Source organism: Indicator indicator, chromosome 5 (genome assembly GCF_027791375.1).
Source record: "Indicator indicator isolate 239-I01 chromosome 5, UM_Iind_1.1, whole genome shotgun sequence".
Lineage (NCBI taxonomy): Eukaryota > Metazoa > Chordata > Aves > Piciformes > Indicatoridae > Indicator > Indicator indicator.
In genome coordinates this window covers 17,911,638-17,926,620 of record NC_072014.1, presented here as the reverse complement: position 1 = coordinate 17,926,620, position 14,983 = coordinate 17,911,638, and the positions used below count along the sequence as shown (strand labels likewise).

The 14,983-nt window shown below is 35.7% G+C and overlaps 1 protein-coding gene across 1 annotated transcript in view; it reads right to left on the bottom strand.

Moving 5' to 3' along the window:
* Positions 1 to 13,347, bottom strand: part of CCDC141 (coiled-coil domain containing 141) — a 61,339-nt gene extending 47,992 nt beyond the window's left edge. The window contains exons 1-3 of the mRNA XM_054381286.1: positions 13,246 to 13,347; positions 11,475 to 11,597; positions 2,572 to 2,763 (exon numbers count right to left, since the gene is read on the bottom strand). Of these exons, the coding sequence (XP_054237261.1) occupies positions 2,572 to 2,763; positions 11,475 to 11,597; positions 13,246 to 13,347 (417 nt within the window). The remainder of the gene's footprint in view (positions 1 to 2,571; positions 2,764 to 11,474; positions 11,598 to 13,245) is intronic.
* Positions 13,348 to 14,983: the final 1,636 nt, after the last annotated feature.

Below are 14,983 nucleotides of genomic sequence, written 5' to 3'. Positions count from 1 at the left end.
AATAGAGTAGTAAATTTTCCTTATCTCAACATTTCAGCTTTCCTGGCTCCTTTCCTCCTTGCCCAACCAGAGAGGGGGAGGGAGGAGCAAGAAGAAAACCCCTCTATTGCAGCTGGATTGCTGGTACTCAGCTGCCAGATGACTTAAAACCAGGACTCTATATTATAGGTAAAGTTCATGAAAATGTGTAAATTCTTTTAAAAAGGCATTTTAGTATCTGCTAGATACAGATGCTTCATGGCCTTGTCCTGATTTTGCTGGGACAGAATCACAGATAAGCTGTGGGCTGCAGGCCATTATTAATTTTGAGTTAGCCAGGACAGCTGACTCAGTTGGCTCACAGGTGTATTCCAAACCACAAACATCACACTCTGTATAAAAGGGGAAGTTTTTCAAAAGGGGAGTTTCCTGCTTGGGCTTTTCTTGATTCTGTTTCTTCCTTCTTCTCTCCGGGACTGTTTATTGTGACTGCCGTACCTTTGCTGGGCTGAGTATAACTTTATATCCTTTTATTGACATTGGAATAATTTCTGTTGTTTCATTAAATCTATTTTCAACTCAACTGTTGTTTCCTTGCATTTTCTCAGTTCTTCTCTGCTGGGGAGGAGTTGTCAGGTATCAGAGCAACTGCTATAGTTTAACCCCAGATATGGGATAAATATAGACAGGCCTCTATGTAGCTTATAAGTTTTTTTTTTTTGAGCTTCTGACTGATTGACATACTCTGTAATTCCACTTCATCACTTCATGAAATATCTTTCCTATGTAGCTTTCAGACCTACTGAAAATAAATTCGCATAGAAGAGTCTGTTAATTTCAAAGCCTTCAATAAAATCATTTAACATGAAAGAAGCCTTTAACTTAGGTCTCCTTCCCAGAACTTCTTTCTAATGTGAAAGTATTAAGGGGGGAAGAAATCCCAAACAAACTTTTAAAGGCAAGATCAGACAGAAATGCAATATTTTGGAGGCAGAAAGGAGTAGCGAATTTAAGCTGACTAATACTATGGTGAACACAGTAATTAATTATAGTAGGAAAACAGCATCTCCATAAAGACTGAAGTTAAGATACTCCTTTACAGCTTATTTCCCCATGAGTTCTATATTTTAAATTTTGAAACATGCTGTTTGAGGAAGATCTGGAGCAGATTTGGTAATCTGCTGAGTTTGTTAAAACAAAGATTGGAATTCTTGTTTGCTTTCCACCTTATAGGTGCAATTCCAAGTATGAGTATCTTAGAGAGTGCTATATTCTGCATCTTAGCCAGTATTTTGCAATCTTACTGCTTCATTTCAAGAATAAAGAAGCCAATAGAATTCAAACTTGTGTTTCAGCATAAGCAAAGATGTTGAAACCAGTAGTGAAATGAAGGAAGTTGAAAAGCAAGCACTCTGCTTTTTCAACATTTAGATTTTAGTTCCGATTTTCACTGGATTATTCTTGAGATACATTTTGTGTTTTATCACAACAACAATTTCCATAATAACAGGCTGTCATTTGCAGGAAAGCCTTTCCATAAGAAGTTTCTGCAACCTCTATCTAAAATGATATTGCATTTCTTCTTCCATTCACTATATAATGGGAGTGATCTGTGCTGTACTCTAGCTGCTGCATTTTGTTTTGACAATAGAAGCCTTGTTGCACAGGCAGTTCAGCTAATGCCTTAAAGATTTAGTCTGGATTTAGTCAACCTTTGGTATAATACAGAATTTGATACTTACACAAACTCTACTAATTTCTTTGTATAATACACATCACCAGGACACAATAATTAGAATGTTGATCCTATCTTAGGACAGTTAGCAGTAGACATGATGGTTCTGAGCTACTGTAGAAACAAATTATCAAGGAGAATTACTGAACTCTTCAAAGATCTTCAAAGAAAGGGCAATTCAATGTGAGAGTAAAGAGAGCAAGCACACAGCTGCAGGCAATGGAATCTGTCTCTGCTTTAGCTCCTCGTGTATCGGTGAATTAAGGTAAGATACAAAGAAACTGATAAAGGAGGAAGGAACACACTGAAGTCTGGGCACATCTGCATATAGAAGTCTCAAGTAAAGGACTGGCAAGGTAGACTACTGTTTAGTTTGCATAATTATAGTACCTATATGGGTATTTTTGGTTTAAAACCTTCAGTGCCCAAACTTTAGTAAGCATTAATGAATACACCTGAGAAATTAGTTCTGTCAATGCCAAGTAATTTGAATCACAAGAAATGAAAGATATTCTGCAGAATGCCCATAGCCACTGAATTATACATTTTAGTGTTTGGTCCAGTTCCATTTTTCACTGTCATTTTCTGTCAACTACAAATTTTGGAGATGTCATGACTAAAATATTTCCTAAAGTTTACATGCTGGGCTTTTTTTTTTTTTTCCCCCTCAGTTTCACACTGGACTATCCAGAAGATAGAAAAGGAAGGATGTATACAGAGATTTTTTTTCCCCCCCTCAACTGCTTCTCCCTTTATGAATGTGATGAACACAGACAACAGAGTAAAACCACAGTAAACAGAATATCTCTGAAATGTGAGAGGTTTCAGATTAAGAGTCACTTGGTTTAAATACAGACCTCCAGAGCATTTTCAAAGAACACTGAAGTAAGTTCTAAAAGTGCCTGTCGCTTTTCTAACATAATGATGAGCGCATCCCATGCATCTCCAAGGGTCTCTGCCATGGCATCATAAACCTGACTCTTTTCTTTGTCCTCTTCTGCAGCCTTGTCTGCTTCATGCAGCAGGTCCCATACCTCGTCTTCCAAAGCCTGAGGGGAAAAAAAGGGGAAGAAAAATAATTTGTAAACAAAATACAAAATACTGTGCTGACATTGGTGTCAGGATACTTTTTCAATGAGTCTGATAAACTACCCACCACTCTCCTACTCCTGCTTTATTTCCAGTTCCTAGTGATAGGTGTAGCTGTTCCTGCATGTTTCACAGCAAGCTTCTGAATTTCATTTGCACTTTAGAAGCAATATTGCTACAAAAAATAAGCGTTAAAAGAATCATTCTGGCTCTAATATTTAGATTTTAATGTGTTTACATCTCCTTAAACACAAATCTTCCTGGAAATAAGCACTGCAGATGTCCTGGATCTTCTTTCATATGCTATAGTATTATATTACCTGGGATTGCAAGCTTTGAAATTTTATAAGGTAACTTACTCATAAGTCACTGATGACTTCAATGCAGTTTAGACAAGAGTGTCTTGAGCATAATCATATATTCTCCAGAACAGCACCTAATTTCTTCAGTGTTTCAAGTTCAGCTCACCACACTGTTCAACCTGGCCACCAAATAGTAATACTCTTGTTGCCAAGATCATAGTTCTAATGTGTTTTGCTCACTTTACTAATCTCACCATGAGCTATTTCCAGCTTTTGTTAAAATTATTCAGTGTGTCAGAAAAAATAGTTAGCATTTCCTCTATTTTTTTTCTCCCATCTTGTTTTTTTTTCATGAGCATGATTAATAAAGTGCCTGTTTCTATTGTTATTACAGGTGTTAGTATACTAATATATAATGCGCTCAGGACACAGACTCCAATAAAGGCTAAAGAACTGAAAAACTTCCAATTCTCCTGAGAAATACAACAGAAAATAGGAAATTGTAGAAAACTTTATTGTTCTAAACCCAGAGTCATAAACTTAAGTCCTCCCTAGGCCTCGTATACTACACAAAGATGTCAGCTTCAACTGAAGAGGTTCATCAATTCTCTCTAAAAGCAGTGTTGTGAGAACAGCATAACAAACTGCAGAACTCTTCTGTGGCTTACGGGCAGCCAAAGCTGAACCTCACATGGCCTCTTATACAACTGCCTCCATCCTGCCCTTCAGTGGGGTGGGAAGGAGGAATTGGAAGCAAAATGCAAAGCCCTGCTGGTTGAGATAAGGAGAGTTTAATAGAGCAACACAAAGAACAAATTAACAACTGGAATAACAACAGTAAAGAAGTGATATATATAAAAACAAGTAATATAAAACGTGATGCACTTGCACAATGCCCACGCACCAAAGTTCTGAACCAGAGAACCACTGAGGCTGCCAAAACCAGCCCCCGCCTCTTTATATAGCAGGCATGACATTTATAGCATGGAATTGTCCATTGGCTGGTTCATCTGGCCCCTTCCCGACTACTTGTGGAGAAGTTAGCCTGTTCAGCCTGGAGAACACAAGGCTCTGGGGAGATCTTATAGCTACATTGCAGTATTTGAAAGGGACTTACAGGAAGGCTGGAGAAGGACTGTTCAGAAGGGCTTGTAGTGATAAGACAAGAGGCAATGGTTTTAAACTGGAGCAGGGTAGATTTGGGGTTGATGGAAGGAGGAAGTTCTTTACAATGAGAGTGGTAAAATACTGGGACAGGATGTCCATGGATGTGGTTGAGGCATCATCCCTGGAGATATTCAAGATCAAACTTGATGTGGCCCTGGGCATCCTGATTTAGTTGGAGGTGTCCCTGTGCACTGCAAGGGGATTAGACAAGATGATCTTTGAGGGTCCCTTCCAACCCAATACAGTCTGTGAATCTGCATAATTAACCTTATCCTAGCCAAACCCAGAACAAACTTTTATTGTTTCTTCACAAAAAAACAGAATGAAATTATTTTAACTTCACAGACAGTCAACTATAAAAACAATCAGTGGTAAGTTAATGAGCAGAGCTCATTAAAATTCTCGATAAAAATCTTTCACTGCAATCTTTAACACAAGTCTTTCCATGCTTTCTGGTTTTTCTCATATTGGTTTACACCATTAATTCTCAGTTATTTTTATACTTTGAAAGCTATAAAAATTACATTATCCACATAATATTGGATTTTCCTAAGCATATGTACAAAACTCAAGAGCCAAGAGAGCCTTGGTTCTTTGTTCAACTTCAAAAATATAAAAGTTACTGCTGACCAGCCCTACTAGGAGGGATAGAGGATGGGGGGACTGGGCTACCTCTGCCATGGCCCCCAGTGGCACAGAACAAGCTGGGTTGTGTATTCTACACCACACTCATATTGTGCTCACTGTATAACAGGAAAGAGGTTGGCTGAGGTTTATGGGACTTGTAATAGATTCTATAGCTTGTAAAGTTTCCTGTTCCAGGCTTTTTACATTTCTTCATCAGTTTCCAGGCTGGGTTTTGTCCCAGTGGGGAAGAGGAAGGAGAAGACCCCTCTGTTATAACAGGACTTCCAGGACTCAGCTGCCAGCTGATTTAAAACCAGGACAACTGCCAAGTGCTACCTGTGTGGGATGAATCCTCACTAACAGATCTAAAGGAAGTTTGTTTTGTTCCCTAGCACCTAGAAGGGAAAAGACAAAAAAAAAACCAACAACCTTGTGAAAGTCCCGTAGAAGTTTTAAGGTCAATGTGTACAATAAAAGAAATGTCACGACAGAAGATGAATGGATGAAACACACAAGGACTTGACGTTATCACCCTGTGATGGCAGGGCAGGATGAAGCTAATGTAGTCATACTTTAAAGTACTTACTAAATATAGCTAAAAATGCTTTATCAACATTTTTGATGCAAAATTATTTTCGAACTTCTTTATGCCAAGCATTTACTTTTAGCACGTTTGACTTCATTTGAAAATTTGAGTTCCATAAGCTAAAAAATAAATGTGGAAAATTCTGTTGTCATGACTCCATTTATTATGTCCACCTTTTCTTTAATTGTTGAGTTTCCTACTCACAACACTTTTCAGAAATGAACAGATGTTCAGCAAAATAAGACTATGTCTTATTATTGGAGAAACAATCCTGTAAGCAATATTGGCTTTTACTGGAGAATGAAGTTATGAGACACATGAAATAGATACTCAATAAAATAACATCAGAATTCTAAATGTTCAGTCAAAACCATTTTGTTGCAAATAAAAAGTTCACGTTAAGGCTAAATGATTATAACAGTCATTGTTTACAGTTAAAAAATGCAAAAAGTAAGGGATTATTTTCCCTTTTATTTATCAAGGAACTGGGAAACTAGCAAAAAGGTAATATATAATATTCCTACTTCTCTGAGAAAACTGCTTACAGTTTATTGAAAATGAAAGTCTGAAGCTTTTTTTTTTCTTTCCACTAGGAATTGCCTTCAGAAGTAACCTACAGCCATGATGGTGGCATAATAGGGCACATATTTGTCTGCACTGTCCACTTTCCAACTGAATTATTTAAAATATATCCCATGGGGGGGAAAAAAAAAGAAAAAAATAAGAAAAAGGAAAAAGAAAAAATAGCATATTACATTGTTGGTTTTTGAAAAATGTAATTTTCTAATTTGTTTTTCTTGGCTATCAGCATACAAATTCTTCTTTTACAATTTTTGTTCTGTGAATTGAAGTAAACAAAATTATTAGGAGCAATCTTCAGGTCCATGAGCCAAATTAATAGCAGTGTTCATTTTAAACTTAAGTTTATAGGCTAGATGTTTTTCTAGCTTGTAGTGTTTCTGCCACAGTTTGTTTCATGATAAAAAACAGACATTTGGAAATGAAACAAGAGTGTCACTGCTTGTCTTTGTGGAGATTTTGACAGTCAGAACCAAACCCCTGACTGCATACACAGTCTTTATATATATATATATATATGATCCAGAAAGAATTAATATTGGGAGATTCGAACTCTAAGAAACAACTTCATTATGGAGAGCAGAAGAAAAGCAGAGGAAAAGTGTATGCATGATGCAACTATTATAATTTTAGCTTATGGAAGCTTTGCTTTTTTTTTAAAGAATAAGATACCAAAACATACACATAGGTACATTTTTATTTTCAGAACCTACTGAAGGTCTTCTAAACAAGAATGAGACAAGTGTTGGGGGAATACTTGAACTCTAGAAATCAATGCTTTCAACAAAACTGCTACTGCTGATATGGTCTGATTTAGCAAATGGAAATAGAATATGTTAGCTTAGAATCAGAACATATTAGCTGACTACTGAAGGGCCAAATCACAAAGAAAAAGGAGCTTTGATTCCAAACATGATGACATTTGTTTAAGTCTTCGCCGTGTTCAAAAGAAACTTTTTTTTCAGTTCGTGGAACCTGCAACAATGCATAGATGTAAGTGTGGCAGCACCTAGATTTGTCAAGTGCACTCAATTGTAAAAGAATATGTGTTCTTCAACACTTATGAATGCCAAATTTATGTCCAGAGGAAAACAAATTTGTGAGCTTGCCTAGAACAAATCACAAGCATATAGATATTGTCCTGATAAATTAGGTATCATTAAACAAAATTAAGAAACTGAACTATAGCCTTGCCTCTTAAACCACTGCTGATAAACAAGTTTCATTAATCTTCCAGGCTACTGGTAGTCAGTATGATAATTCAGCAAAAACAAATAGAATGATGTCTGCTATTAAAGAACATTGATATTATGCATGAAAGAAATTTCAAGAGCCCTGAAAGGAATTTTAAATAGATGTTGTAAACATTATGTACATGGTTCGTGTTTTGTTTGGCTTTTACGACTTCCATTTCAGCTTTTATACTTTCAACTCTATAAAAAAATCATGTCTCTTTCCTAACCCATAAATTTTTGAAATGCAGCCATTTTCAAATGTTGTAGTCTGCTTTTTATTAAAATGGTATGGTGTTCTGAATTTCCAACTTCAATGAAACAAATTTAAATCAGTAATAAGTATGATAGAGTACCAAAAGGAAACCATTTTGCAACTTTTTTTCCCAATAGCCCTATAGTGCACACACCAGTTTTTATCACAATGATTCCCAAAATTAAAAGCAGTAAAGAACTGCTCTAAAAAAAAAAAATCTGATTTCTCATTCAACAAGTCTGCTACTTTTAGCCTTTGAAGTTCCATCTGACTCACTGAGTGTCAAAATGGTTGTTTAGCTTTTTTAAACTCCTGTTAACACTGCAAGTCAAAACCAATTCCCTGGAATAGTTATCTGGATTAAAATCCTTTTCCTCTAGCATGAGAAGTACTATAAACTGATCACTGGTTACCATCCCAGATTTTGTCCTTACTTACACCTATGAATCTTCAATGTATGAAGTCAATGAAATAACTTGGCCTCAATATTTTGATTGAAACTTACAATACATATACTGGGATGAGAATAAAAGTAAAAGGATGACAGTGACCAGAATAACTTTGCAAAATAGCATGGGATAATGCCAGCACAATCAGCTGTTCCATAAATTAATTTCTAAAAGTGCATAGGTTCCTCAGCACTAATTCTGAAGAATTCTTATTTAAGTAGAATTAGTTTCATATTCAAACTATTGCTGGTGTAGAATTTTTGCCTGCATTGCACAAATGCTTAACTTTGAATTGTGTTTAGGTATTCAGCGAAGTTATGCAGTATTTGTCAGGAGATGTCATTTATTACCCCCACTCCTACCCCCCACACTCCCTACCCTTTTTTTTTTTTAATATAACAATAGAAGAGAAATAGTAAAAACATTCAAACATCCTTACTTGTACTTTAAATTCAGATGACTGAAAAATTTCACAATACAAAATATTATATCCATTTCTGGGGGATCTAAGGAGATACTTAATTATACTATTTGCTACTTGTAAACCAAAATTAAAAAAAAAGGACTCCATCCTCCCTTATTTTTAATGAAGCACAGTAAAAATGTTCTCCTCTTGCTATAATGTAAAATTCTATTCTTACTTCAAAAAGTCATGGACTAAAAAAAGTCAGATGAATATGGTATTTAGTAGATTTTCATATTCGTGTAAGTTTAATCATTGAAGCAATTCCGATCATCAATATCATAGTTGGTGTAAAAAATACAGTATTTATATTGAAAATTGTTGGGTTCTTTTTTTTCTTTTTCCTGGATATTCACAATTTACTTTATGAAACCTTCTTTTTTATGAATGTACCGTTCTAACAAGATATTTCAGATTTGCTATTGTATTAGCATCACTGCAGTTTTTAAAAGATATATAAACCTGACATAAAATGTCACAATATTGCCCAGAACAAGTTTTTAGGTGACCACAAGACCTTCATTTCATCTTTACCTCCTTTTAGACTCTGTAGATTCAGTATTTGGAATGCTTCTAATTGAAAGCAAAAATAAATACGTTGCAAGCTGCCATTGGCTACCATTGATAAAATCAGATGGAACAAGACAGTTAAAATAACAACTTGTAGCTGATATGGAAGAATTTAAAATTGCACTGGATAAGACCACAGCTGGGAGAAGGTTCATGTAATTGTATAATTGTTAATATTTATTACATAACGTTGTTCACTAAGAGTAAAACAGAACTGCCTGTATTGGACACTACCAAAACAAGGACCATCTCACAACTGCAGATGTCATCTTTTTAAACCCTCTCCTGTCCACATTTCAAATTCTTTCTTATGCTTTCATAAGTAATTAAAACTTTACATCCATAAATGTTGAAAAGTGAAATATTACTACCTCTGTATCCACTTTCACATAATTAATGCATAATTCAGTAACAAACACCAAGCTGAAAAAATTATTGTAATCAATACTTCAAACACTAAGAAGAATTCTTGTAAAAATATTTGATGAATGGGTTTAGTAACTTAGGACTGAGTAATTACTAACAAGTGTTAACAGCTTATATAAAACAGAAAGGGTCATGTCTGAAAAATGTAGTCAATATGAATTATAATGATACTTCAGTCCTGTATCAGTGCTGAATTTTGGACGGACTACAGATGTAAAACATGAAATAATGAGTATTTGTTCCTGATATATTTGGATGACAAGCACTCTTTAACAGATGAGGCACAATAAATTTTCTGATCTAATATAACCTATTAAGTTTTGGTGACCTGAATCAAGATCAGTTATCTGGGTTTAAGCAATCAGTCACAAGGCCTCACAAATAGTTAAAATATTTCAGCATTTTCACTAATATTAACTGAAATAGTTGTAATTGGCTTATTTTTTTACTACTTATTGTGAGCAGAAAACAAAGAAAATGGTGCTAAATGAAAAACAAACTTAAGATTCCATGTATCTAGAGTAGTAGGAGTAGAAATTCAGACTTTTGAATGAGCAAAGAGCTTGGGGATGCATATATGAAAATATATGACAGCTCTTACTTTTTTCTTTTGAGCTGAAGACCATGGAAAGGATTTTTTTTTTTTTTTTTTTTTACTGTCCTTGTTCATGTCCTTGCAGGTTTTCAGTGCTAACTACAAGGTCTTTTGTAGGCCAATATGTATAGTATTTTCTTTTCCTTAGGTTTGACTGATGGCAAAATGTGATTAGAACCTTTGTTTTTCTTTTAAATATTGTAATTACTTGGGGAGGAGGAGGGGGAATGTGACTTTCTAAATTTTTTTTTTTTTACAGTTATGAGCAAAACACTGATGTTCTTTTATTTGTCGGTGTGTAAGACCTCAGCTAATTCTGAGTTGTTCAAACAAGATACAGCACCCTTTTCCAAGAATGCCTGAGTGTAGTACTGGTGGCAGTAAAGATGAGGCACTTGCACGAGTAAAGGTAGCAGAACCAACTTCTCTGGGTTTTTTGGATGTTTTGTTGCTTTGGGGTTTGTTTTTGTGTTGCTATTCTTCATACTATTGTTCTGTATTAGATTACAATTTCTATACATTCTATTACATTACCAGTTGTGTGTTTGAAATTTACAACAGGGGAAGCACATAGTCGATAATATTAAATGAAATGGACTTGATCCTATCCAGATCATGTTTACTCTTTCAGATTAGGATTTTATATAATCTCAAAAAAAAATCCTCCAGATTTTAGAGGAATTAAATCATCTGCAGATGTAAAGTCTGTCTGCCCTATTAAAACATGAAAACCAAATTTCTTCTTAGGTGCCTTTGGACTCTTTACAGTGTTAAACATCCACATTTAAAATAATCCATTTTTTTTCATGCAAGTATGTCACTTTTTGTCCAAATGACACTGCTGTTATAACCTGCTTTCAAGAATGCTACAATCTGCTTTCAGGTCTGTTACTTAGCTCCAATCTTCCTAGTTCAAGACAAGCAATCTTTAATGTTAACAATATCATTCTTACCATAAATTACATCAATTAATGTTTAATAAAAAAGTGCTTGAAATGTCTACTTCACACTTCTAAAGATTCACACTTCCAAAGAACTTGCTTGTGTTTACAGCTGCTAGAAACTAATTAAACTTTTCACAACACTGGAGAATCAAAAGGAGAAAAAAAAAAAAAAGAAAGAAAAAAGAGATGTAGCAATATATTTTAGCAACTGCTGAGGGCTGTAGAAATTTTTCACTTGACTTAGCAATTTATGAAGTGGCAAGAACTATGTATCTTTACTGCTGGTGTCAGAACATAATAACTAACACTGAGTGTATTTCTCCAGTGCAGACCTGTTACACTGACAAAAGCTGAGCATATTTTCTTCTATGTGGAGTTTAACCTAACAACCACATTGCAACAGGAGACCCAGGCAGCTGTGTCAGTTGAAATATAATGACTAGATTTAATTTTGTGTGGTTTTATCACATCTTACCTTAAGTTTAGCTAGGAGGAATTCATGGTCTTGCAGTAATTTTTTAGTCTCATCTTGATTGCTGCCAATTTCTAATAAATTTGGTGTTGATTCAGCCAGCTGAAGCTTCACCCATTTTCCACACTGTAATAAACAAACAATTACAGCCTTCAGAAAACAAGCTCTCCTCCATTTCTTTACTCACACAGACTCTCAGGTCACACATACTTTCCATGGTTGTAGGAGGACATGGACCCATAAACATGTTCGATTGCAGAATGAAGGCACAAAGGATACAATAGAAATTTCACTTCAGTTAAAAGAGGTGCCAAAACCCCTGACTCTAGCCTTATCCAACAGCTTCTGTGATTTTGGATTTGCCTGGGAAGAGTAAGATTATCAAAATGAACTAAGAACTTTTCTCCAATTCATCTCCCTTTTCAGCTGAAGATTGCATAGACAGCGATGGGAACATGGGTGGGGAGGTGGGTGGAAGGTACAAATGTATTACAGCAGATGCAGAAGCCATAACCTCAAATCTTATTTCTACCACACAGAGTCAACATACCTGTCTATTGAATGTATATATAGAGAGAGATCACAAAACTAGCAATGGGAACACTTAACAGTCTTTGGAATAGGAACCCAAACAGCAATTTCCCATTTTGTCCTGAAGGATACACAAAGAAAGGAAGCCTCATAGCAACCCAAAGCATCAACAATTCTTTCCTTGTGTTGTACAACTGCTACGGTTTGAGAAGTGTAACTCGGAGACAATGGTGATAAGGGACGAAGCAGTGATGTCACTGGAGGCTAGCATGGTAGCCACAACACACAAGGGAACCCACTGTAACAAAAAATACTCCACTGCAGCAGCAGAGACCTCCAGATAAAGGTGAGAACGTATGGGAGAGAACCTTCTCAACGGCACAACTGAGATAAGCCCATCCTGAAAAATCACTCTAGCGATTCAGTGACAGTCCAAATCATGTCATCCGCATTACAAACCCTAGTGACTGAGTCTAGTGTGTTTTCCAAGTTGCCTGGAGAATGAAGAATCTAGCTGCCAGTAAATTCCTTCTGGGATTCAGTACCTAGACACTCCATTTAGTTCCCATACCAAATTTTGTGCAATCTGTTAAACAAATATTGCCCAGAACAACGCTTTAGGTGCTTAATGACAACTACATACACACAAGGGCTTCTACTAGAACATTTGTGAATATGAACTCAGAGCTTGCAAAATAACCACTCATTATCACCTTCAGGCTTTCCCCCCTTCCTCCTCCCCCCTTGCAGTAAATACTTTTAAAAAATAAAATTAAGAAAAAAAAGACACAGAATCTGCATTTATGGAACCTGCATTTACAGAGTATAAAGATAACTGTTGAGGAGTCCAAACCACAATCATAGATAATATCATGCTTGTTAACACACCTTTGTGTCACTCTACATTCATTTCTTTTTAAATAGAGTAAGAGGAATTCCTTGCTTCTAAGAGCCTGTATATTTTGGCCACTTAATTTAATTTGGCCACTTAATTTAATTTGGCCACTTAAATTTAAAAAATAAACACAAAAAAACAAACAGCAACACAAAGAGTAATTGTGTGCAGAAACAAGTATTAACTTTTCAGAAAGTTCTATCAGACATTAACTGATTAAATGGCCTTGCCTTATCATTTCTTGCTAACTAGTCATTTGCTCATTGTGCAGCATTAAAAAAAAAAAAATTAGTAATCACTGAGTAGCAGAAAGCCAAGAACAAACATGCTAGCAGTTTGCTACCTTACCTTAAGTACAGCTATAACAATACTGGCATCCCCAGCCTGAACAACCACCGAACTGACTGTTGTTGTAGAAGGCTTCTGCTCCGAACTGGCTTCCTTGGACATAGTGTTTCAAAATGGGGCTTCATACATTAAAACAGAATTGAAATGCTCCTGCAAGGTCCGTTGCTCATTTCAGAAAGCAGCAGAGTTGCTTGGATTCATTCAGTGAAGCAGCTCAACTAACACTGATTAGTCTGCCAAAAGGAAAGAACAGGAGGTTAAAAATAGACAACTCCATTGAGTTTATCATTCTTGAGAGAGATTTGACACACCCCTAGTTTGGTAGCATTAAGCTGACTATTCTTTCTTGTTACCAGCTGAAGAGCGAAGGACCATCACCTGACACTGGCTAATCCAATGAAAAGATTCACAAATTAAAACAGCTAGAAAAAGGTTTTTACTCTGGAGACAAAACCAGTGTTTTGAGGTTTCAAAATATGCAACTATACAATCTACATTTTCATATTCTACAAATAAAATATTTTTTCATTTACTATTTACTGAATATATTTGCTCAGCATAATTTTTCCACTGAGTCAAAGCATTTAAACAGGACGAACATGTGTATAAGTCAGGTGCTGAATCAAAACAGAGAGGGGATTTTAATCCAAAAGCATTTAAAAGTATAGTGGCCATAACAACCAGAGCAGGAAACCAAGTCCTGTGTGCGAATTCTTTAGAAGTATTTTATTCCTGCAAAATATGAATACAATTTACTTACTTTCTGGTTTAATCACATGTTATTTCTATAGTCTACATTTTATTCTCTGCTAGCATAAGGAAGGCCTGACTATTAATTGTTTAAACTCCACTTAAGCTTTTTATTCAGTGCAAGAAAGTTAATAGTCATTTAAATCACAGTACTGGTTTGGTGTATTAACTCTATTGCCAGAAGCCCACAGCATGCCACAAGTAGCCTACAGAACAAGACAGCAGCTGCTAGGTTTTCCTCTGAAGAACAGCTGAGAAAGTGACACTAGTGTTTAGGTTTGCCTGACATTCTAGAAACAGAATTCCACCTAAGAAACTACATACACAACTCTCCTCTAAACATCTGTTTGCTTCATTTGTTTAAAGATATGTAACATTTAGATACATTTTTGTATAAATGAGACATGCTAATTGTAAACTAGAACAGACACACCTGCATTGAAACGAAGATCTGGAAGCAAATTCTAAACTATTTTGGACTTGAAGAAACTTAGGGTAGTACAGAGAAATTAAACAGATGTGTCATGGTCTAGAATTTTGTTTGTTCATTTTCCATCCCCCCAGTTTTTGGCAGATTATAAGCTTTTTCTGATAGCCATCTTCAAACAATGAGTTTTGAACAGAATATCCAGAAGCACATTGTGGTGGTTTGGGCTGAACTAAATGGGCTTGGGCAAGCCAAAACAACAGCTTTTCCATTCCTTGTGCCAAAACAGAATTATGAACCCTTAAGTCATTGACAAGGGACCAAATGTCACATGGGTTTCTGTAACAACTTGTAGTGCCTATGGGAGGCCCACATTATGTAGACATTCATGATACTCATGTGAGCATGCATTGAAGAGGTACAGCAGAACAAAATGTTTGAATTTTAATGGCCACACAACTGGAGTGTAGAAGTCAAAAAAAAAGAAATCCCCTCAAAACTGAAACAGAAAAGAGCACCCTATTTTAGTTTGAAGATAGGTCCATTGTACAGAACTCAATA